The sequence below is a fragment of the Limanda limanda genome, chromosome 15, assembly GCF_963576545.1.
Source record: "Limanda limanda chromosome 15, fLimLim1.1, whole genome shotgun sequence".
NCBI lineage: Eukaryota > Metazoa > Chordata > Actinopteri > Pleuronectiformes > Pleuronectidae > Limanda > Limanda limanda.
This window is the reverse complement of record NC_083650.1, coordinates 18,363,746-18,388,561: the sequence shown is the minus strand read 5'-3', so window position 1 is coordinate 18,388,561 and position 24,816 is coordinate 18,363,746. Positions and strand designations below refer to the sequence as shown.

At 44.4% G+C, this 24,816-nt stretch overlaps 1 protein-coding gene across 1 annotated transcript in view; it reads left to right on the top strand.

Annotated features, from left to right (window-relative positions):
* The window catches only part of LOC133020309 (sorbin and SH3 domain-containing protein 1), a 43,128-nt gene extending 20,408 nt beyond the window's left edge, over window positions 1-22,720 (top strand). The window contains exons 14-28 of the mRNA XM_061086821.1: window positions 515-598; window positions 4,793-4,842; window positions 7,310-7,488; window positions 9,288-10,745; window positions 11,980-12,044; window positions 12,794-12,964; window positions 13,617-13,663; window positions 14,136-14,250; window positions 14,402-14,527; window positions 14,644-14,838; window positions 15,048-15,572; window positions 16,242-16,337; window positions 17,771-17,958; window positions 18,054-18,160; window positions 19,482-22,720. Coding sequence (XP_060942804.1) covers window positions 515-598; window positions 4,793-4,842; window positions 7,310-7,488; window positions 9,288-10,745; window positions 11,980-12,044; window positions 12,794-12,964; window positions 13,617-13,663; window positions 14,136-14,250; window positions 14,402-14,527; window positions 14,644-14,838; window positions 15,048-15,572; window positions 16,242-16,337; window positions 17,771-17,958; window positions 18,054-18,160; window positions 19,482-19,549 — 3,474 coding nt within the window. The 3' untranslated portion in view covers window positions 19,550-22,720. The remainder of the gene's footprint in view (window positions 1-514; window positions 599-4,792; window positions 4,843-7,309; window positions 7,489-9,287; window positions 10,746-11,979; window positions 12,045-12,793; window positions 12,965-13,616; window positions 13,664-14,135; window positions 14,251-14,401; window positions 14,528-14,643; window positions 14,839-15,047; window positions 15,573-16,241; window positions 16,338-17,770; window positions 17,959-18,053; window positions 18,161-19,481) is intronic.
* Window positions 22,721-24,816: the final 2,096 nt, after the last annotated feature.

The window sequence follows — 24,816 nt, the reverse complement described above, 5'->3', positions numbered from 1 at the left end:
TAAATCCCGATTTTTATTTGCATCTGCACTGACTTGCTCACACTCATAAATATCAATCCCTTGAAGATGATTCATTAATTATTCTCTATAATATCGTAAAAACGCCCAATCTCACCATGTTTAAGAAAGGGAAAATTCAGATCTGCACCACAATTTGATGGGTTCTTCCCTGACCCACACCACATCTTTCCATCCACTTTGGCTGTGTTCTGTCCTGTAGTTTTGGTTTAATCTTGATTACCATCAAACAAAGAAACAGGGGTGAAACATAACCTCCTTGGCAGAGGTAGTGAGACCTACCCTTTAATTTACTCGTTCTTAAGAAAACAGCAGGTATCGTCTTTTACAAGGACGCCCACTGTGTTCTCACAGTTAGTTTGTGGTGTTGGACAGACCCATTGGCTCATTCAACAATGTCTGCTTGGCTGATTTGCTGGGCTGTGTATTTTCTGTGCTGTCTGAACTGTCTTCTCTTTGTCTTTCTCCTCCTCTTCTCGTTGCCATGCCCCCATAGACTCAGGATGTAAGTCCAGAAGATGTAGATTTAGAGAATGAACCTTGGTATAAATTCTTTTCAGAGATGGAGTTTGACAAAGCGGTAAGTGGTCACTGTCTTTCAAGTGACAGTACATTGTATTTCATTGCATGTGATAACATCCATGTTCAAATAATGCCCTAAACAAACCGTGCCTGTCTACAAGGTCTACTCCAGTTTCCTACACTTTCACTTGCAATATATCCCTGAATAATTTTCTTTTTAATTGTTTCTGCACATAAAATGTATGTGACAGCATGTGTAAGAAGAAACTTTAATTCTTCTTGACTTTAATTTACTACCATGTGTCTCATTCCACTTGGCTTGATGAGGCCAACTGCTGATCAATCTTTACATTTCCTGTTTTTTCATCATCTTTTACCATTTTTTCCATTTTTCTGGATGTTTATCAGATCCCATCTACAGAAAACGTTTTTCAAAGCACTTGCTAAAGCTGCTGTCACTCCGCATCACTGCCTCATGCATTTGAAACGGTTTCATCCCTGCTAGTTACTCAAATATTCATCTTTTTAAAGTATCGAGCATGTATTTGTATCTGTGAGCCTGAGCACAATCAGCTTGGGGAAACAGAAACCCTTACCAGCCCTGGCATCAACCCTGTTCTTCCATGCCGTCAACTCAACACCCAAGAGCAACACTTTGTTTTGTTCTTTTTGATATGCACCCTGCCGACGAGTATTCATACCATAAGCTGGAGGCCTAGACTGGGTGATTCATCCAGAAGTCACTCCTCACTTGGAGAGCCTGCAGTCCGGGCGAGTCCTGGGCTCCAGGATAATCCCAGGCCCTTGAAATAATAATTGCTGCCCGTCTGCTATCTAGTAGATTTACCGAAATATCCAAAGTGGTGCTGGCATGTCCAAGCAGTATACGGTGTCATGACAAATCCGTGCCTCGGGTCTTAGGTGGCACCAGACAAACTGTGGCACTGGCTGCCCACAAACAGATGTTGGTTTCCCCCCGCGCGCACTCTGTCAGGTCAGAGCCACACCCAGGATCATTCGAGGTGGCAACGCCGACTACAACATGAGATCATGTCTTAGCAGCCAGACACAGGGGCCGAGGCTCCCGTTGCAGGTTAGTGTATATGTGGAGGAGGTTTAGTTGCGAAGGCGGCCCGACTCTGTCTCACGGAAGCCTTGGATGTTTGCCAGATGAGCTGGAACCGATGACTGGCTCCTGTTTAATGTCAAAGTCACTTCTAAAGCTGCACCTGGTATGTGCAGTATTTGACCTCAAGGCTCGGCCAGACACACTGGCTCATTGGGGTTTGATTGACATATCAGCTTCTCACTCTGTGTTACCGGAAGGGGAGATATGGCCGGACGTGTACAGAAATGACAGTGTTTAGGAGTTAAATGAAGAGCTTGGCCTCTCTGGCTCTCGTCCAGCTCGCTCTTGTTCTTATTAATTACCGGAGCAGTGCTGAGGAGAACCACTTCTTCTATTGAACTAGTGTTATAATAAGAGGGAACGTCTTGACAGTAAGGAAAGTGTATTTGAACCACAGTCATCTTGTGGTTTCCCACTGCAAATTAGCCACTTGTCAAGCAAATACCTCTAAAGAGCAGGCTTACTGTAAATAATCCATTTGTTAATCCCACACGACAGTTTTTCTTCTTCTTCTCTACGGTGTCCTGTCAAATCATCATGACTCATCCGCTGATAGTCACCTAATAGCCCCTGAGTAAGAGTGACACCTGTGTGTAATCACAATAATGCTCCTCTTGATTAATATTAACAGGTTCTCCCTTCAGGGGGGAATCTGAAAACACATCCAGTGACAGTTACGGTCAGAACGCCGGCTCATCGATATACACGGCGAGCTGGAGCTGGAATTCCTCACATAGCTTTGGTCAGGAAGAGCGCTTCGGCCCCCTGCGACCGACAGAGTGACTCCATCTGTCGAGCATATGCTGACAAGAGGGCTGCTGCCACAGTGTCTCAGCGCTGAGTTCCATAGAGCCGGCCCCCTACCACCTGACATATTCTAAAGGAGGAAACTCTGTAAGCCCACCAGCTCATTGTGCTTTCATATTTAACCTCTGTTATACACTTAACCTTTACCTTTAAGCATTTAGCAGAGCTGAGATGAGGGGCGCCCGCGGCTATAACCGGCCCTTCACACCGGGGCTAGCTGTTTGTTTTCATGAGAACGTATCAACACAAATAAGGTGCTGGAAAGAATGGGAATCGTGTTACCATGACCTACTCATGATCGCTATTTTGAATATGAAAGCGGCGCACAGGAGCCGGAGCTCTGACTGGCCCGGGGACACCTGTTAGGAAACACGCGCATGAAATTCTGCAGAAACGTTGTCATCGGTGTTCCACTGACTCACCGAGGCCTCCGCTCATGTCCATATTCAGACATTTCCCACTGTCACTGCCTCGAGGAAGCAGTTTCATGCTCCAAGTGTGTCCCTATATCAGTCAAATCTGTTATAGCATCTCTCTGCCTCTATCTTCAGTGTGACCCCTCAAATTCATTAGCCGGATCAGAGAAAGTTATGCAGCCATCTCAGAGCACTGGGATGTTAAGTGATGTCAGAGTGTGAAAGTGACAAGCTTTACCCTTTCACATAAAGACACCTTCACATGAACTGACACTAATTAGGCATCTTGTAAATAACCAGATTTAGATTCCTTTTCTTTTCTTCAGATAAGCCTCCCACGGCTGTTTCCTGTTTACTCTGCACTCTGCTCTGCTGTGTGTCTGTGTGTAAGCCCAGTTACCCAGGGTTGCCAGAGGACAATATCTTCTACCCCCCGACAGCAGGACACAGGACCTATAGAGCCCAAGGAAGAGCTGCAGATTATTCACTGACACTGGCGTGTTCTCTGAGTTGACATGGAACATTTGGCTTTATAAATAGACTCGCCAGCCTGATGTTCTTGCTCTTATAAAGATTGGCATTTATTCTGAAAGGTTATTAATGATAGTCCTGCCCCAGCAACTAAGTGGAAAAGCATGTTGTGGCAAATGAACTGTTGAGAATGCTCCTTGTCTGGTCACTGGTGTGGGAAGCGGAGGCTTGGGGGGAGTGGTGGGGGGGTGGGGGGGAGTGGATGTGGTATTAACTGCAGGGCCGGCCTGGCTCGGGGCGAGGATTGTGCAATCGTATTTGCAAACAACACTTGCTCTCTTATTCATAGTGCCGGTGTCACGTCTGTTATTTTTGCCTGCTGTGACGTCCGAACCCGGGGAAGCAACAGAAACAGTGAGCTAAATTTAGTCGGCTCGAAACCATTCAAAAGGCTGAGGGGGGGGGGCTGCCACACCGAAGGACCACCCCTGTGTTTTGAAGATAATATCTGCACCTTAATAACTGAATAACTACCTTTGCTCCTCAACCTTTTAAATGTCTATTCACTCACTCGGTGCTCACAGTTCATTTATTTCCCTCTGTTTGTTTATAACATTGTTATAAATGTTTTTCTTTACTTTTAGCATTTGTGTCTCTTTTTGACCCTCTTGAGTGTGTGAGATAGAGAGAGAGTGTGTATGCGTGTGAGTGTGTGTGTGTTTGTGTGTGTGTGTGTGTGTGTGTACATGTGTGTGTGTTTGTGTGTGTGTGGTGTGTGTGTGTGGTGTGTGTGTGTGTACATGTGTGTGTGTGTGTGTGTGTGTGTGTGTGTATGTGTGTGTGTGTGTGTGTGTGTGTGTACATGTGTGTGTGTGTGTACGTGTGTGTGTGTGTGTGTGTTTGTGTGTGTGTGTTTGTGTGCGTGTACATTTGTGTGTGTGTGTGTGTGTGTGTACATGTGTGTGTGTGTGTAATTTGGCCTGCCTGCACCACCAGCTGGTTAATTGTCCCCCGGTCTGGTCCAGTGGTAATGAGAGTGACTCAATACCAGACAAAAGAGACGGCTTCAGTGGGAGACCGCCTCCCATTGGCTGCCTCAGTGACAGCCCCCTCCCCGCATGGGCGCCCCCCTGACCGATGCACGCCCACTCCCCCCACCCACCCACCCCCGCCACTCTCCTCCACTGCCGCTTGTTTTCTCCAACTTGCATGCAGGCCAAAACACACGCTTTTCCTCCTCCATGCCCAAAGCTCAGTCCAGAGACTCTCAGAACCCCCGGGTGCTCCAGAGACAGAAAGCCAGAGCAGCGAGTGAAAGACAGAGAGGAAGAGAGGAGAGAGAATCTGGCCGTAGCTAATGCCTCTGTTCTAGCTGGAGGAGACCTTCCCTGTGGATTTATCAATGACTTCTTTGTTTGGTTTGTTGCAGAGTGCCCCCTCTTTCAGCCCCCTGGAAACAGCCGCCGACCTGCACCAGTAGTAAGTCTGTCCTTTCCTCTTATTTTGATCATTGTGCTTTAAACCTTTGACTCCTTCTTCTACAATGTGGATGATTATTTAAGGCTTGATATGAGGAGAAATGTCAGTGAGAGATTTCTCCAACCGCCTACAGTTCGGGGGGACTCCTTCTTCCTGAGGAGATCCCGTTAATAAGGCGAGAAGCTACCAGAGCTGTGTGTGTCCTCTGGGTGGGTTTCATGGTGCTTTTTGAGGGGGCTCGGGTGGTCGTAGTGTGGACACATGGCTGCTATGTGGGGATTTATTTAAAGACAGCAACCTGGATGTCACTGGGATAGAGGGAACTCGCCCAGCTGCTGCATAACTCAAAAACCGTTATCTCCTTCTGAATGGGTGTGTATTTGTATGTGTGTGTGTGTGTGTGTGTGTGTGTGAAGAACTATGACCAGCAGCTGGATTATGACGGATCATGCTTAAGACAAAGACAAAGCTTACCAAGCTCTTGATCACTTTTTGTGTTTGTCTGCTGAGATTCACATCTTCTATTTTTGGTTTGCGCAGTAAAATTTAAGGAATTTATGGACCGAGCCAAAACTGTTTCGCGCTACGGTCCAGAGGAAATAAAGTTCTCCCTCCACTTCTGCTTAGACTTTTTCCATCTGCTGCAATCATTATGTCACCATGGCCAAGGATTTGAAAAGAGACTTCTAATCCAGTTTTTTTTTCCCCCACTTGATTTGCTGTTAATTTTGAAAGGGGAAAGGTTCCTGGTGGAAGTTCACTCCCTCCCTCAGTCAGTCTTTAACTGACTTCCTTCAGAAGCCCATATGGTGAGGGCAGGATGTTGTTTTTCTCTGGGGTCTGTTTGAAATTGGAGACATTTTGAAGGACGGACAATATTTTTAAAATGCAAAACCATATGTGCTTGTGTTGTGTCAGTAGATGAATGAATGAAACGCTAAGAACCTGTGGATGTAGACACCCACTGCTTGTGCATGAAAGTGATTCTCATAGAAAAATACCAGAAAAGCTAAAGTATATGACGGAAAATGGATATTTAGCCTCTCAATATAAGCTGTTTAAAGGACGTCTCATCGACCCAGATAATCACCCTGATAATTAACCTGCTATAAGCACAAGACTGTCACTGGCTCTCTCTCATGCAGCATCCTGACCCCTAATTTCACCAGCACTTCCATAAAAGACTGTCTTAAATCTTGAATCACTCCTGTACTGTACATTTCCTGGTAGATTTAATGAATTGAATTCTCCTAAGAAACCCTGAATCAACATGATTTTAATGGTTCGCTGCAATCAGGAGTGCACATGTTGTTTTTCCAACAGCAATGAAAGAGCTTCTTGTTGAGGAAGGGGAACAAGACGACTAATGTATACATAGATTTGTGCCAGCTTGTTAAACACTGTGCAGATGTAAAAACACATTTGGGAAAATACATTCCTCTTCCTCCTATCATAGTGAAACAGGTTGGTGTGGGGGTTACATTTCCCCCCTATATGATATAGGAGCCTCTGTCAGTTTAATGACCATGTTTGCCTGTGGAAACAGAAGAGGAGCAGCGTGAGGAGCACATGAGCAGGGGGAAAGAGAGGGAACCTGAGAGTTGTGCAGGTGCATGGCAGGGGCTGGTGCACCATGTGGGATTGTTCAGAGAATATTTCTAGAGATAAGACCTGTTGTCCTCTCTGTGGAGTGAAGATATGAGTGGAAGTCCGAGCCTTCTCCCGACATCATCCCCCAAATTCTGCTGTTTGGCTTTTTTCTGTCTCTCATTATTTTGTCTCCCCTAATAGTCCAGGCAAAGTAACCCATTTTGGAGCCAATAATAGAAGTAATTGTAAAATAATTTTTTTCAGCATAGATTATTTCTATGAGGTGTCCAGAACAACATACTAAAAGTCCTAAGAAACCCTATTTGAGGAAATATGTTTAATTCTCATCAATGTGTGCCAATAAGGCCCGGCAACAATACACCCCAAAAAGACTATTTTTTTCCTTTACTCCTATCAAAATAAAACTTTACACAATGAAAGTAGCCATGAAACGTAACATTTTTTGTATTACAAGTTTCTTTGAAAATGAATTTATGTATGTATTTGTCATACATATGAATGGTGTTTCTGCCTATGCAAATTAGGCCTTATTGGCACACATTGATGAGAATTAAACATATTTCCTCAACTAGGATTTCTTAGGACTTTTAGTATGTTGTTCTGGACACCTCATAGAAATGATCTATGCTGAAAAAAATTCTTTTACAATTAGTCGGTCGTAAAACGCTACTTTGCCTGGACTATAAGTCTGAGAAGACAGGAATTACCTGGAGATATGCCAAATAAGAACCATATGACAGCTCATTACCCAATTTTGGGAGCCTCTGTTCATCATAAAAAAACTTGTAACGCAACTCCCCTAACTGAATTCAACTGTGTTTAATTAACGGTCTTCGCTCCTCTCACCACTGTCTAGCTCCTCGAGCAAGTCTGGACACAGCGAGGTGGAGACGGACGGCGGATCATCCACAAGCGAGCCTGGGGCTCCAGAATGCGACCGCCATGTTTACAAGAGTGTCCTGGAGGGCGGCGATATTCCCTTACAGGGTCTACGGGCCCTAAACAAGCGCCAGGGCAGCACTTCCTCCTCTAAAGGTAGGTAGCTGCCACTGTACGTATGTGGCCCGTAAAAAGGAAGGTGTGTGTATGTTTTTGTGTATGTGGGGACAGACAGGAGGTCATTAAAGGCCTCTCCTGCTGAGACAGAACCAATACGTTACAGACACTGGTATTGGACCGCTCAAGGTGTCAGACAGGGCTACATGTGTTTCCGTTTACATTTCTGTTGGAATCCACACATTTTATTTTATCCCAGACTTCACAGTATTGGCCAATCACCTCGCAGCATTCATTCCTTCAACCGCTTTTGATTTATTATTGATGCCATTGGTGTTATTCACCGAACGTGAATACTGGCCATCTGCTTTGGAAAACTCACGGAGGGAGTGAGGTTGTCTTGCTAAGTCTATGGAAGCTAACCTTGGGGATTTTCCCCCCTCTTGCTCCAGTTGTGAACCACCAGTCACTAGGCAGGCTTAGGGCAGGTCTCCAGAGCGTTCCAGCGCCAGGGAGCGGAGAGGGCCAGGGCGGGGAGGGATGAGAGGGGCCGGGCGAGATAAAGTGTGCTCGGCTCTTCACAGCAGCGCCCACACAAGGGTGAGATAAACAAGAGGGGACACAGAGGGAGGGCTGGCATGAGGAAGTCAGCTGTCAGTGTGAGGTCAGGGGATGGAATGTCTGAGCACATGGCCTGGGAGAGAAACACTGGAGGAGGAGAGGAAGGGATGTAAGGACGAGAACGGAAGGGACAGTGTGACCCCTTACATTACCTCTGGAAAGACAGTGTATCAAGACAAATGTGTAGAATTTGACCCAGTCGCAATGTGGGTGGATGCAGCGAATGGATGTTACTCTCCAGTCTCCAGTCAACTGACTAGCACGCTCTTTCATTAGCCTCCTGGCAGAGGCACCATCGTGATCGTTAGAGTCGCTCGCTGTTCACCACACACAAGATGAAGTGTGGAAAAGCGCAAAGAAACAACCGAGTGCTGAATCCAAACACTGCATCATGTGTTTTCTGTCTTGTGCTCATGAAATGAAACAAAAATTGTATTAATCTTTGTGCCTTTTTAGAAGAAACAATCCTCCGTGGGGGCTGTTTAGTGGCCAGATTGATAACTCCTTACTCGCCACATGGCTAAAATATCGTGTTGATTTTCTTCAGTGTCTGTTTCTCTGGCAGACACGAATGTGACAGATGCTGCGGTGTTTCGCAGCATGTGAAAGTCATTTTCCCGCCCTCCCATCTGTGGTGCTATATCACAAACACACTCTGCAGCCAGGAACGGAACACGAGTATCTCTCAGAAGGTTTTACTGGCCAGGTTGAGTCAGGATGCATTTTTGTATTTACAACTCTGTAGGGGAGCAGTGTGTGGATTAACAGCAGTGCTACGGGCCATTCATCACTGCAGCTGCCTGTCAAACTGCTAAAAGTAGAGGAGAAGGTTCAAGCTGTACATGCAGCAGTTATGTGGGAGACACAGAAAAATGACATTTATATTTTCCCTCTCCTCTAAATTCGAGTAGCTACTTCAGTCAGTGCTCGGAATTCCAATAATATGTCCAACATCACATAACATTTCATGGCATATTACTGTGTTAATACTTTATGTTTCCCTTGTTATGTTGCTGTTTACAGTGATACTAATGCAGGCATCTGTTAGACAGTAAATTCCCCCCTTTTTCCATTTTACAAATTCATCTCCTTTCGATGGAATTTGGACTCTTTACTGTAGAAATGTGCCTGACTCTGTTTTAGTGTGTATGTGTGTGAACCTGTGAACCATTGTAATCTAATATGTTGTTTATTCTGTTGTCCTGCATGCTTACCAGTGGATTATAAAGGTGGGAATGGCTATATAATTTCACCCTGCTCCTCTGTAAATAGTCGATCGGCTCTTGCCAGTAATGCAATAGGGAACCAGTGTAAGAGTAAGAAGCCTCTTTCTGCTGCCAAAGCCTGCATACCTCAAATCCTGCCTTCTAAGTTCAAGCCCAAGCTGCTGCCGCCCAGTGGTGACAGTCAGGAGAGCAGGACTCAAACTTTCAGGCACCCGAAGGCCCACAGCTGTGAGGACCTGTACACGGGGCCATGTGACACAGACTTTGCTGGAGCAGGGGAAAGGGAGAGTGGGCAATATTCGGACTCTAAGTACAGCTGTGGGAACGAGTGCTTGGATGGCCTCGGGAATCGCTCCCCTGCAATTAGGAGGAGTGCATATGAGTTTTCCAGCCTGTACAGGACCATGCATCACATCCAGCGGCCCAGCTCGGCCGGCTGCAGCCCCCACGGCAGCGTCCGGAGCCTGGCCTCCCTCTTTGAGAAGGCTAAGGCCGACGGGGGTGAGAGGTCAGAGGCGGATGACGGGGGTAACATTCCTCGGGATGCGGTGTCGTCACGGGTCAGCGAGTTTGAAATGATCATCCAGCGGTCCACCCCAGCGCCCAGCCGCTCCTCCTCCATGCCCACCCTGAACTCTAGCCATAGCCAAAGCCCCGAACACATCCCCTCCCACCTCTTCATGACGTCTGCGGTGTCAGCCGAGTCCCTTTTGGTGGCCGACGCCACCCAGACGGATGCCTGCTCCCCTGTGGAGCCAGAGGCCAAGAGATCTGAGCAGGAGGCCTTGCCGCCCAACAGTGTGACGGTAGAGGAGGCCGCTTGCTTCTCAGATGATGGACACAACAACAGGACTGAGTCCCCGTGTAGCACTGAGTTGGAGGTAGAGCAGATCTTCAGTAAAAGTTCACCAGATCTCAACCACCAAATGGTCGGTGCCTCAAAGAGTCCCTTACAGCTGCTGACAGCATCCCCTCCGCAACACAACCATCCGCACCACCACCACCACCACCTCCTGCACCACCTGAACCACCAGCTCCACCTCAAGCCCAGCAAATGCAAAGGCTCCTGCCCGGCCTCCTACACACGCTTCACCACCATCCTCCGACACGAGAGGCAGCAGGCCACAACCCAACAGGAGAGGCCGCCGCCTGCGGAGAAGAAGACCACGCTGCCCGGGAATCTCTTCCTCATGGGCCCTGCTCCCTTCAGACCCCGGAGGAACCTGCCGTCCAACCAGACTCGGAGAACCCTGTTAGCCACCAAGGTGACCCCAAGGCCCTGCAGCCTGTCCCCCGAGCCCAGACCTCTGATCCCTCAGCGCCTCTCCTCCCTGGAGGTCTTGGAGAGGCTGAGTAACGGAGACGGGGGCGACACTGACCACCTGAGTAACGGGCAGGGCCTGGACGCCAACGGGAACCTACTGCAGCCGCTGGCAGCTCACCTCAGAGGTGGCTATCTCCATCCCCCTCACCACTGTCACCTCCTCCTCTCCCCTCCCTCTGTGGTCACTCATTTATCTCGACTCTCTCTTCACCCCGTGTCCCTCTCTCACCGCAAAGCGACGCCGCCACCCTCCATCTCTAGTCTGTGTGCTGTGTTTACAAAGTGACTGGGACGCCTTCCATTTCATTCTGAGTGTGCTGTGTGGTGCCCTTCCATTTTCCCTGTGAATCTGTATCGTCCCACAAATGCATCCAAAACACTGTAGGAGATTCAGGCAGCTTTTGGTAATGTATATATATCTCCCTGTGACATCATATTTGACGTGTATGTAATAGTGCTGGAGTCTGCATAAGCATTACATTGAATCAGACTGTGCTCTGTGTTCATTTCAGCCCAGGATATATATCGGTTATTAACTTTTGTTTTATTCATAATGAGATATAAACTCTTACATTGGCGATGACTTCACTTAAGCTACAATCCCAGCATTCATCTGTAATGTTTATGCAGGATATTGTGGTAAAACATTGCATACACTCTCTCAAATTGATGCCTCACCATGTCTGTATATCTGTTTTATTTTATTTTATATATCTTTTTATTTGTTTCTACTTTTTGGGAAGTGTTCACATCAGCCGTCTTTCATCCCCCCCATCATGAGAAGTTTGTTTTATCCTGACAGGAAGTTTACTCTTTTGATTTCTTTGACATAAGCAGGTACTCAAACTAGATAGTTGTTTCTTGTGTCCCTCACTGACACACAATGAAACATCTATGGTGCTGTGAGAAGTACATAAAGTAATAGTTAACTAGTTAATAAGAAACTTTACTAAACTAATGGATGCTGGTTGGTTGATTAGTAAAAACCATGACTTCATGTTTGTTTTCCTTTGGCAAAGATCCAGCAGGTTTCATATTTTCCCTCCTGTGTTTATTTTATTCTTCATGAACACACATACGGTCATTCTGTGTTCATTCCTCTGTGCATGCAGGATTACATTTGGCTTTTTTTGATGGGTGTGTTTGTGTGTCTTTAGCGATGGAGAGATACAAAGCATGCATGTTTGTGCAGTAGTTATTGTATATTTTGAAGATTCTGTTCACTTGAAGGAGGAGGAGGAGTTCACTGTAATGTCATCATCTTATTATTTAAAAGTTTGGTTTCTATAACGTGAAGTGGCTTGAGGTTTGGCGATAAAATGTCTTCATGGCGTAACGCTCCTTCTGTCTCTGTTCCAGACTCGTCCCCAGCTCACGGGGAGAACCAGGATGAAGTGTTGCGAAGGCGCCACGGGGACAAAGAGGTGAATTAACTCCTCAGTTACACCGAACTTTCACATTTTACATCTCCGTGAGTCGTGATAAGGGTTGCAAAATTCCGGGAATATTCAGAGTTGGAAACTTTCAATGGAAATTAACGGGAATTAATGGGAATATACGAGAATATACGAGAATTAACGGGAATAAACGGGAATTAACGTAAATAAACTGGAAATGTTGTGGGTAATTTATACTAACTGTATTTACCTTGTCATATACAGACATAAATATAAACATTTTGTTTTGCCATAGGTTGATTTGAGGCCTGACGAAACTTTGGGCACTTGACTATATGCTTCTGCATCGTTGTGTCATTCTTAACATAGGTCTTTGCACAGTATTTGCAAATGTACACAGCCTTTCCTTCTACATTGGATGGGGTGAAATGTCTCCACACATGAGACATCGTGTGCTGCATTCCATACATCTCTAAAATAGTTTTGAATGATGTTTTTATTGCACAGCGTTTAATTTGCATATTAATTTTTTATTCAAAATTCCCGAACTAAACTTCCCATGGAAACTTTCCGTAAACTTTCCGTAAATTTACCGGAAACTCTCCGCCCCTTTGCAACCCTAGTCGTGATAGTGCTTAAGTAAAGAGAGCTGTGTTAAGAATGAGGAAACCATATATTATGCATTGCACAAAAAAAAATGTGTCGCATGATATAAAAGAGTAGAAGAGAGAACCATATCTGGAGGGGACAAACATATCCGTCTGGTTTCCTGGCAGAAAATCTTGGAGGAGCAGCGGCGGCTGAAGCGGGAACAGGAAGAGGCCGACACGGCGTCCAGGCGACACACGGGCATTGTCCCGACGCGCCACCAGTTCATCACCAACGAGCGCTTCGGAGACCTGCTCAACATCACAGATAACACAGAGAAGAGGAAATCGGGCGTAGAGGTACAATGCAGGGCTGCGTCTTATCCTTGTGTAAGCAGGAAAAAGAGACGACAGATGCTTCGTCAGTTTGTGTTTGACTCGGGCTGCCGGGGAGGGGAGGGGCCTGTCAGCAGGATTTCTGTACACACAGATGGCTCTCTCTCCCCCCGAGGAGAGAGGGTGAGAGCAGCAGTAGAATGGAGAGAATGAGTCGTGGAGTTTATGACTGAATATTTCCATTAAGACTTCACTCCCACAGCGCACACTGTAATGTATATCTAGTTGTAATGAAACTGGTATTAGTTGCCCCTGCTCCTCTGGTCAGGCCCGTGTGACAGCAAACAGCCCACAGTGGTTTCTAACTGAGCATGCTCCAGAGGACAAGTAACCCAGTCAGGCCCGAGCACATCATTCATGTCATTGCTAGAATATCTACGTGCAGAGGAGGACAACTCGGGCAGATTTACAGTTCACGGAAATCACAGAGGTCCTTTCTTTATATACATGAATGACAAAGCTGTTAAAAATGACATGGATGAAATTACACACATAAGAGTATTGAGTCTTTAGGAAAACTTTCATTAACAATAATATGAAGAGCTATATTTGTATAGTTGTTATCAAAAAAAACATAAAATGAGACTCAGACAAGTTTCTTTGTATATCTCCACAGAGGACTCCGGCCATGGCTCGCTTTGACTTCAGAGCAGAAACTCTAAAGTAAGTAAAGGACCCGAATCTGTATGTAAAGATGTTAGAAAAAGAAAAACTCTTTATCCCAAGATCTTAGCAAAAGTATTTTATGTTATTTCATGTAGTTTCATGTGTTTTTTAGCAGTTTGGTCAACATTGGTTGTTATAAACATGCTATATATTAACTTTGACTTGACAATTTATATCAATTCAATGCAACAATGATAATGTGTAACTGCTTCGACCTTGTGTATTTTTACTGAAGCAGCGTAGACATTGATTTGACTATCTCTGACCTATGAGTATCTCATAGGGGTTGATGATGAAACAGTGCAGTTGAATAACCGTAAAACATTTACAACTTAACTGCTGCCAGAGTGTGACCACATGAAGCAGATAAAACTGTGCCACTGGACCATGGTCTGCTTAATTGTCACATTGTAAAACATTTTTTTCCATCCATTTATCATGAGCATCTGTCTGTTTAAAACCTTTCCAGGGAACTACCGTTTCAAAAGGGAGACATCGTGTACATCATTCGACAGGTGGATCAAAACTGGTTCGAAGGAGAGCACCACGGAAGAGTTGGCATTTTCCCCCGGAGTTACGTCGAGGTACGTGGGAGCTCTCTGCCTTTCTTTACCCAAAATAATGATTCTTGCAGTAGAAACAGTTTTTTTTAAACAGTAAATTCAATTTGAGTCCTATTCATGTTGGTTTTTTGTGTTTAATCATTCAGTTTTGTTATTTGTCTTTGTTGTGCAGCTCCTTCCGCCCACAGAGAAAGCCCAGCCAAAGAAAAGTGCCCCGGTCCAGGTGCTGGAATACGGAGAAGCCGTCGCCCGCTTCAACTTCAACGGGGACACAGTGGTGGAAATGTCCTTCAGGAAGGTGTGAAGAACATTTTGTAGCACTTGTATTTCTAAATAGTGATACTTCACCTCATTTGTCTCTCCAAAAGAAGACACTTTTAACAATATGTATCATCGTGTTCTGTTCATGTGCAGGGAGAGAGGATCACACTCATTCGCAGAGTTGACGAGAACTGGTACGAAGGCAAAGTGGCCGGGACCAACCGCCAAGGCATCTTCCCCGTCACCTACGTGGAGGTGCACAGAAGACCCCGTGTCAAAAATGGGTTGGAGTACCAGGACCCTCCCCTCAGCCAGTCGCCACAGCGCAGCACCAACGCCTCTCCACAGGTGAGGACTCTGAGTCAAACCTCCGGCTCCGTCCTGGGACTCGTCCATGGAGCCGACCCAGATCTGTTGTTCATCAATGCTTTGTCTCTGAATCCAGAAAAAAACACCCACCCACCTTTAATTTATCTGTCACATGAACTTTGTTTTATTTCTCATTTCCTTTTCTTTCTCTCATCCCCTCTTCTTCATCCTATTGTAAAAAAAAAAAGCTGTATCGTAACCGCCTGACCACCTCCCCCTTGCCCCTCCCTCGCCCCCCCTGCCGCTCCGTGTCCCCCGAGGTCCACGCCATCTCCTCCGAGTGGATCTCCCTGACGGTGGGAGGAGGGAGCCCCCCCGCCGCCCCGACCCCTCCCCTGCCGCCGCTGCCCAGCGGGTCCTACCGCTGCGGCGAGTACCTGCCCCCACCCTTCTCCGTCAGTCCCGTGCCCACCATAACTGGCAGTCCCTACTACGTCTCCCCCACAGCCTCCCCATCTGCCTCCCCCCTGCCCCCGCCGTACCCGCCCAGACCCAACTCCACTACGCCCTTCCTCATGTTCACCCCACCGACCGGGGAGGACTTCCTGCTCTTCCCCCCCTCCCCGAATCTGTCCCGAAGCATGAGTCCCTGCGGCGGCGGGCCGGTGCTGGAGGGCTGGCTCAGGGGGGAGAAGGATTTGCCGGAGGGGGAAGGCACAGAGGGGGACAGGGGTCTCGCAGCCCCGGGCAGCAGGCGAAATAGCCCTGCAGAGGTATCTTCAGCATGGTGTGCGGTGTTGCATCTCAGGCTCACTCCTGAAAACAGGCTCTCGGCCTCCGTTTGATTCCCTAAAACGAAAAGTGTGATTAAGCACCGAAGACGTGACTAACTCGTTGATTTGACCTGAAGTCGATTTTAGCCGTTTAATAGGTTAATCTGCTGGTTTGGTTAAGGCAGAGTAAGTTAAACCTCGTCACACTGACCTCATTAAACCTACAGCTGCAAGTCTGCATGTTGTTGTGCTCTACTAACACGCAAACTGCTCACAGTGTGTCAGTGGGAATGGAGTTCAGGTTCAGAACTCCGAACTGTTGAGAACAACATGAGGATTGATTTGAGAGCCCGAGTGTCCGCACAGAGTTCAGCATATGGTTGCATGTTGTTGTTCTATTCAGAGGTGTCATAACCTGGATGCCACTGGAGGTTGGAGGTGTATTTGTGACAGTGACATGCAGTATTTACTAGGGAATATATATAGCTTTCAGGTGTTGGCCTCTGTTTCAAAACTTGCTGCAAGGTTGAAATTTCCTCCTATAAGGAAGTGAAACCCGACTGTCTCTGAAGTATGACAATCATTTACAGCAGGTGGATACGAAGTGCGATCGCCTGGGGGCTTTTACTTTGAAATATCCCTCGCTGATGTGACATTGTTGTGTTGCAGTTCATGAAGAACGAGGCCGACCATCATGGGCGGAGCTCCAGAAGCCCTGTGATGCTGTTTGACGTCCAGGACAACAACAACGTGAACTCATATGCGGTAAGACGGTACAGAGTTTCCTTTGGAGCTCCACTGAAGAGTCACAAAAACAATGTGAAGGTTGTTTAGTGGCTTCACTTTATGTTCAACTTCATTTAACATCCTCTCCTTCAAAGTGTGACTTACATCATCTGTAACTCTCATTATGTCTTCTACATTTGTGCCTCATGTGAAATATTAGGACAATCTTTTCATTAAAGGAATACTTTGACATTTTGGGGAAATATAATTATGTCAGGTGCTAACTTGCATATGTGTGACATAATACAATAACCATTTATATATATATATATACACAAGGTTTAAAATAGGTTGTCAGGCTGGGGTGGTGATGAGCACTGTTGCCTCACAACAAGAAGATCCCCAACTAGAATCCCAGCTTCCTTCCACAGTCCAAAGACATGCAAATTGGAGACTCTATCTTAAAGGTCACCAAGTATAGCGATAAGTCCAGAAGTTGTTTAAACTGGTCATCGTGGCTTTAACATTGTTTTCCCTGGTAGTCATGCTAAGCTGAGCCAAGCAGCTGCTGGTTTCACCTTCATGTTAAACTACAATGGCCCTCAGTCGAGCGCAAACCTGATATAAACGCATTTACGGATATCAGTTCCCTAGATATGATTTTTTTCATCAAGATCCATGAATTGTTTACTGGGAAATTTGTGAAAATGTCAAAAACATGTCGGCGCCCCGGATTCAGAGGCTTAAGTCCCCTTCCAGTGGTTGTGGATTTGATTCCGACCCAGCCCTATGCTCCCTCATTCTGTCTCACCATTTTCACACTTACTTGGAATAAAAAAACCTGCAATATTAAAGAAAGTGAAAAAAATGATCCCTGAATCCACCACTTTGTCCAGATCTGGGCCTAAAGAGTTGTATCCTTCCTCTAAGTTTCCTGAAAAACTGTTCAGTAGTTTTCACGTAATCCTGCTGACAAAAGAAACAAACAAACGGACTGTGGTGAAAACGTAATCTCCTGTGTGATAAGAGAGGAATTCCTTTTCTTGTGAAACGCTCAACAGGGAAAAGAAGAGTTTTTGACCCACAATGTCAAAGTATTCCTTTAAGCTGAACCTGTCAGCTTCCTTTAATACTGCATGTTCATTCTGAAAAATATCTTGTAAGAAGTGAACTAATATTTCATGTTTCCTGTCTACATGCTCTCACTCTGGTGTCCCGCCTTTTCATGGCTCTCCTACCGGGCTCCACCAACATCTCCTCCGCTTTCTCTCCCGGCTTTTAACGGATCACTTCCTTTTCTCCCTTACTACTTACTGGACCTCACTTCCTGTCTCGCCCTTCGCCCCCCGCTCCCTCTCTAACTCCTCATCTCCCTCCTCAACTTCACCTCGGCCTCCTCCGGGACTCTGGGTGGGGCCCGCTGTCTGTCTTTCACTGACGACTTCACCCACTCCTACTACCACTACTACTAGGAGGCAGTGTGTAATGAGATCTTAAATATAGCTGAGACCTCGGTGAGGTACTGCAGCAACCTAGCCCACCACCCTCATGACTCTGTCAATAGACTGTACCCCCACCCCAGTAAACAATTTCTCATCATTTCCCAGCAACCCCAGTCACACAGCAGCAGTCCGGAGCCCGGTCGTCTTAATTGTGGAGTGTGAGTAGGATCTGTTCTTTGGTTTTACTGCCAAATTTTAATGTGTCTACTCTGAATTGCAAGTTGACCATTTTCCTCTTTGTGTCCCGCTCCAGTTTCCAGGCTCTGTACACTTACCTGCCGCAGAACGAAGACGAGCTGGAGCTGCGAGAAGGAGATCTCGTCAGCGTCATGGAAAAGTGCGACGACGGCTGGTTTGTTGGTATGTGCCTCGGGAGAGATTCCTCAGACATGCAGTCACACTCACCTTCTCACATTAATCCAAATAAGGTTTCTACAGCATGACAGCCAAAGGGCTACGTGCATGCATGCAATGTGCACGCTCAGGTCTCCTGGAGAAGTAGAGTCATCTTCACTGAGTCACATAGTTCCCTATAGAGTTTCTAAAGAATGACAGTGGGTGATTGAGTGCAAGGGACATGCTCAGGGCTTGCAAAACATTTCAAATATACTGCTACTCAAACCGTAGCTATTAAGAGAGAGTCCTTTATTTTTTTTTATTTTTATTTTTCTTTTTATTTACTTTTATCAAATGCAGTCATACAGTACATCACATCCAATCATTTTTAACATGAAATTCGGTGCCACGGGTACAAGTCTTAGGCTAGTGGGGTTAACTCTGCATGGATGTCTTGGGCCCAAGCCATCAGGATCCAGGCATATCAGAATTTAGTTACACATTAACATTAGGGACGGGAATCGGCAGGGACCTCCCGATACGATACTATCACGATACTTGGGCGGCGATACGATATGTATTGCGATTCTTTGGGTATTGCGATTCTGTAAGTATTGCGATTCGATATTACGATTTCCTGCGATTTCTTTTGGTTGTTATTTTTTTTAAATATTGGACCATGGAAAAAAGTTGAATCGTTCCTTCAAATACAACACAGTCAAATTCACTTAGAGCTTTACAAGTTTTATTTCAAATATTAACATTAACTTAATGACCGCGGGCAGCCAATAGAGAAAATAAATAAGAATGTTCCCTATTATTGTATAGCCCCAGTCAACTGCACACAAACTGACAGATTAAGAAATGTATGCCACTTAGGCTACTTTTAAACAATAAATTAAAGGTAAATTAAATAGAATGAATAAAAATTCATTCATTATTTCAACTTTGAAATAGCCTACAAAAAGTAGGCTATGCTTTATTGTTGTCTGCATGTAGGCGATGCAAAGCTAGTGCTTGGGTATGTTTAGATTCTTGTGCAAAAACAAGAGCTGGTCAACTTGCCCCCCCCCCTGTATAGACCAATAAATATGTTTGGTTTTTTTTTTTTTTTTTTTAAATCGATTTTGGAGGCAGCATGGCGATTTAAAATCGTCATTCACAAGAATCGCGATTTGTAACTGAATCAATTTTTCCCCCCCATCCCTAATTAACATTGTCCACAAACACAGTACATCACACATGACATTACATTAAGACAGTATTTTACATTAAGACAGTATTAAGAGAGAGTCCTTTAAATGTATTTTTCCTGATCAGTGTTTCTCCTCCGCTTTCTCCACAGGTACCTCAAAGAGGACGAAACAGTTTGGGACTTTCCCTGGGAATTACGTGAAGGAGGCGAAAGTGTAAAGATATCTAATCGGGCTGTAACACACGGTTGCCTGTCGAGCTTGGGGAAGTCATTACTATCACGCATGGCTGTTGGATAGAATAGTCATTGTAGCCAGCCAAATCAGTGTGTCTGCGAGGAAGTGATCGGTTCGGCCTGAGGTATGTCAAAACTGCACGAGGCGAAGACGGAGACGGCTCACTGCCCAGACCTCAGTTTGTTGTACACCACCCTGCCCTCCATTTCACACACCTCCCAACAGAATACGTCCATCGCCACATGTGGAAGAGAAACCCCTCTGCAAACTAGCTTTCATTGGACAGATAATTGCTTCCATTTCGTCCTTGTAACTCAACAGTACACATGTTTACGTAGCACCTCAGCGTGGAGGCAGGCAGCAGAGCAGAGTTTATGGATCAAGGAGAGGATCGTATTACCTGAACTGGACTTTGGAGGAGTCAAAATGTATTTTTGTGTGTTGTTGTGGGGTCAGAGCTGTTTTTCATGAGCTACCTTTCAGGACAGGGGTGATTAGTTAAGAAAAAATTTGATTTAACTTCCAGAAGAAAAACCCGTCAGTGTTTGGATCAACTTATCGTACATGTGTGTGGAGTTTTAATGTGACGCTTCACTCTTGGACTCATTCCTGTAAGAAAGAAAGTGTCGTATCCTCTCGGGTTTAAAAACTCAAATCCTTTTAGAAACTGGTCTGACATATCTGTTCTGCTTTCTTTTACGTGTTCTGAATCACCATAAAGTCAGTATTGGTTCTCTTTCAAGAACAATGCAGCATTCACAACTCAGTTCAACCTGAAAAATGTTAGATACCAGTTCAGTATTGCCTTCATTTTCATAACAGTCAGTCATTTGCATGACGACAAACTCGCCTGCTTCTCTTTTTCTCTGTTCCCACATCCAACACAAACACAGAATCCCGGTGTTGTGCTGCATGTCACGTAGCAGTGAAGAGAAGCTGCGTCTATGCCATCCTATTAACTATTTATTTGTCGTTTTATTTTAAAGAAAACCTCTTGAAGTATAAGTAAATGTGTTTGCTGATGCCTGACGCCTGTAAGGTAGCTACTGGGTGACACCTGGCTCCAGCTCGACCACAGTACAGGCGTGGTAGCACTTAACTTCCTGTTTGGATGTTTAGTCAGAGCCCACCTTTAACAAGATAATAGACAACAAAAACAGCTGATCAAGCCAGCGAGGTGTCTTAGAAAATAATCGTATTGAGTTTTGAATGCGTTTTGAGATTCTAACCTTGCCCCTACTGACAAGTTTGTATGATTAAGCCATGTAAATGTGTACAGAGAAGTTTAAGAGGCCTTCCTAATGCAGCTAGATATTTTCATATGTCGTGACTACAGGTTGGGTATTACAGTTAATGGAATGATTCGAATAATAAAGTCAGCATTAGGACAGCATGCACTGTAAAATCAATAAGAGATTGACAAATCAAGTCGGAGCATGAAACATTATCAGCTGACGCCTCTGTATTTGCATTCAGCTTAAAGAAAACAGACAGGGTGAGGAGTCTTTGAGCTTCAGTAGCTCCCTGATGGAAGAGACTTGTTTGAATTCTGCTATCAGCACATCAGAGACGTCCTCCTGCAGAGAACACAGCTCCCGAAACCATCACATCCTCTAACACACACAGTGAGAATAATACGCCCTCTGCATGCACGGGTAATGTTTCTCTCGCCTCCTGTTTTCCTTCGAATTCCTTGTTGTCATCAGCTGCTGCGACGTGCACATCAATCCTTGGCAGAACAGCTCTCCCCAGTCGTTCTCGGTGCTTGTCGGGGCCTGCTCTGAGCTGCAAATGGGTGCACCTTGTATAGAGCAACTGCTCCAAAAAAAGCATTTTAAAGTCAGATTAGCGGATGCCAGGAGAAACAAGTAGCTGCAATCGGATCCTTTTCTTAGTCCACACATTTCTAATCAAATGGTGCCAGACGATCAGTTTCAGTAAAGCTCTGTGTGACTGCCTGTGTGCACACATTCTGAAACGCGATGTGAAGTATAGAAACGCTCACTAGATCCCATTTACTATATCTTTGTTTGTTTGCATCTGAATGTGCAAACAGTTCTGCAGTGACCTGACTGGAACATTGTCTGAAGCTGTATGTGGCTGAGGCGTACGTGTTAAAGTGAAGTTCTAATAACTGATTACCTAGATTAATTTAACTAAATTCAGTAGTGATCGATGTTTCGTCCTCCCAGTTGAGACAAAACCGGGCGTGTCTTCCTGTGCAGATAACCACTGACAACTCTGCCAACAATAGCAGAGGGGGATATTGTCTCAACAAGATAACACACATAGTGTGACACAGTGCATTGTGGGTTTGCTTGTTCAGCACTGATATAATGTTCAGGTATTTTGTTACACCACAAAAGCATCTGCTGGCTAAAAGTTTTTGTTTTTTTTCACTCGTCCAACCACAACACAACTCACTATAGATTGTCTCTGTGATACATAAGACACATCGCAGGATGTATGAATGTATAATTATATGAATGTGGACGTTGACTGTGTTCACATCTGTAAAAAAATTCAAACATGTCGGACTTTTCATCTTGAATGAACACAACAGACTGTTGAGCAGCACGGCACAAGTAGGACTGTAAATATGTAAGATAAAGAAAATAGACTGCGAGCGACGGGAGCGATCTCTCGGGTCACTCGCGGTGGTTTATTTACCTGAAGGGTTTCTGGCAAAGCACAGAGTGGAGCATCACTGAGCACAGGAGCTTTGACTCATACAAACATTACGTTGCCATTTGTGAGCATCATAATGCCTTATATGTTTAGATGCAAAATTGTGCCTCATTTTCATTTAAGGTTTGTTTTTGTTTTTCTTGGGAGAATCACTGAAATGTATCTATTACATATTTAATGTAACCCATGGTGTTTCCCATTAGTCCTGCTCTCTGCGGCAGGAGCACATTTACTAAGAACTTGTCGGTTACTGTGCAAGTACCTAGAGGTGTGACACCATGCTTCAACGTAATGGTTAATAATCATAAGGATGGATTATAGTTTAATGAGACGCACAACCTGCAACAGGTTTGGTTTGTTTGCTTCAATTTGCAGTGCTGTTACATTGACAATATTAAAAATTAAGATCCTATTACACTGCTGTGACTTCGGTATTATGCAATATTTAATAAACCATTTAAACCAGTGGGTGTGTGTTTGTGTACATTTCTGACTGATTGCAGGGTTCACTTCCTGTATCCTGGCTGCTCTGAGCTTCCCATACGTGTCACATGGATAAAGGTAGAATCCCATTAGGGAGCTGATGTTGACAGAAATGTTTTCACTGTCTGGTGCAGATACTTTGAAACACATCGTAAGGGCTTCAGTGTTAAACAAACTATTCCAAGGACTTCTTCACTGTGTCTGTGTGGGAGGGCCTGTTGCATGTAAACCCACACAAGAATGGACGTGTCTCATTGAGTCTGGCTGCCCGGAGCTTTCTCTCTCTCTCTCTCTCTCTCTCTCTCTCTCTCTCTGTACTTTGAGCAGAGATCCTCTGGCAGGAATTCAAGGTCTGGGAGCGGCACATTCCACATCCTGGGATTTAGCTCTACCATAAATGGTAAGCTCGCATGTAACACGGTGACGTAGCCAGGCCGACATCCCTAAAACAAACAGTGGAGCTCATATGAGAGCAGCAGAAAAACGGAGAGGGATCACTCTGCTCGGCTTTCAGACGGTTCTCATGATACAAGTCAGCTGCAGCAAACCCCCCCAGTCCCAGTAGTATTTTAACTATTCAAAGTAAAACTGTATTCAACGTTTAACCTCACACAAAGTAAAAAATACTTTTTACAAGGGGTGTTACATCTATTTTACATGACATAATCTGTCAAAGTAAATCAATTTGTGATTTACACAAAAAAAACTATGCACATATTTTTTCTTTCTCATTCAACTTGTGCCACATGACTTTCTGTACCTTGACGTTAACCAGATTCTTACCAGGGCCCAAATGAATATGATCATCGACAAAATGTCAACAATTCTACGATAATCTGATTGGACTTGTATTTTTAAATAAATAATGACACGCATGTGTCCTAATATGAAACAAGTGGGTATTAACATATAGGGTAAAGATGTTTGTGAATGTGACTTTTAAGATATTTCACTCTCAATTTAAAAGTCAAGTCTGACTCCAAACCAACAAAGTGTTAAATCTGTCTCTTAATACCTTACGATGACCCGATCTGCAGCATTCAGCCCTACTTCCCAATCTTTATAATCAGCACACGGGCAAGATATAAATGATTTATTTCCTTAAACAGTAGATAACTGTTATTTGTATTATACATTACTCATACAGGAGAAAGAATATATATTGTGTGTTTTTTGGGCGCGGGTGTATTTTTGTGTAACATGTGACTGTGCAATGATGTAGCTCATTGATAATGGTAATAATAATAATAAACGTTGTACAATAAATCTTTCTAAACACAGTAACAAGGTGCTTTACAAATTGAAAATGAAGAATTGAAAGCAAACAATCGAAACAACAGCAACAGAGAACAAATGGTACAGATGATTTTTCTGATGATTTACTATTATTATTATATATACTGTTGCTGCTGCCATTATTACTATATACTGCTATTATATTGGTATAATTACTATCATATATAAATATATTATGTTATATTATATACTATATATACTGTACTTTTTTTATATACTGTCTAACAATAACATTACCATCATATCATCAGTACTATTACCTATTACTATCATCTTGCCACTGCACCTTATCTACCTATTTATCTTGTGTTTCTGTTTTTATTCTTTCTACCTCAATATTTTTTATTTTATTCTATTGTATTGTATTTTATTGTATTCAAATATACCGGCTGCTATGACGACTTAATTTCGCTTCGGGGATGAATAAATTAATCTATCTATCTATCTATCTATCTATCTATCTATCTATCTATCTATCTATCTATCTATCTATCTATCTATCTATCTATGAGAAAAGAGTAAAAAAACAAGACATTGACTATTTAAAAACATGTTTTAGTTGTGTGGTGTAGATGAATAAGGAACATTAAAAGATACGCTCTGTTCAGTATGGCTCTTTGTCTTTTCATTGGATTTTTTAACAATAACAAAAAACCATGGAGCTATGATTCTTCTTCGATCAACCATGTGGTCACATGACTCCTGTCCTCACCTGTGCTCTCACTTCCTGGTGAACATAAACACCGCGGAGTGATGCATCCTCGCAGAACACGATCTGTGCCT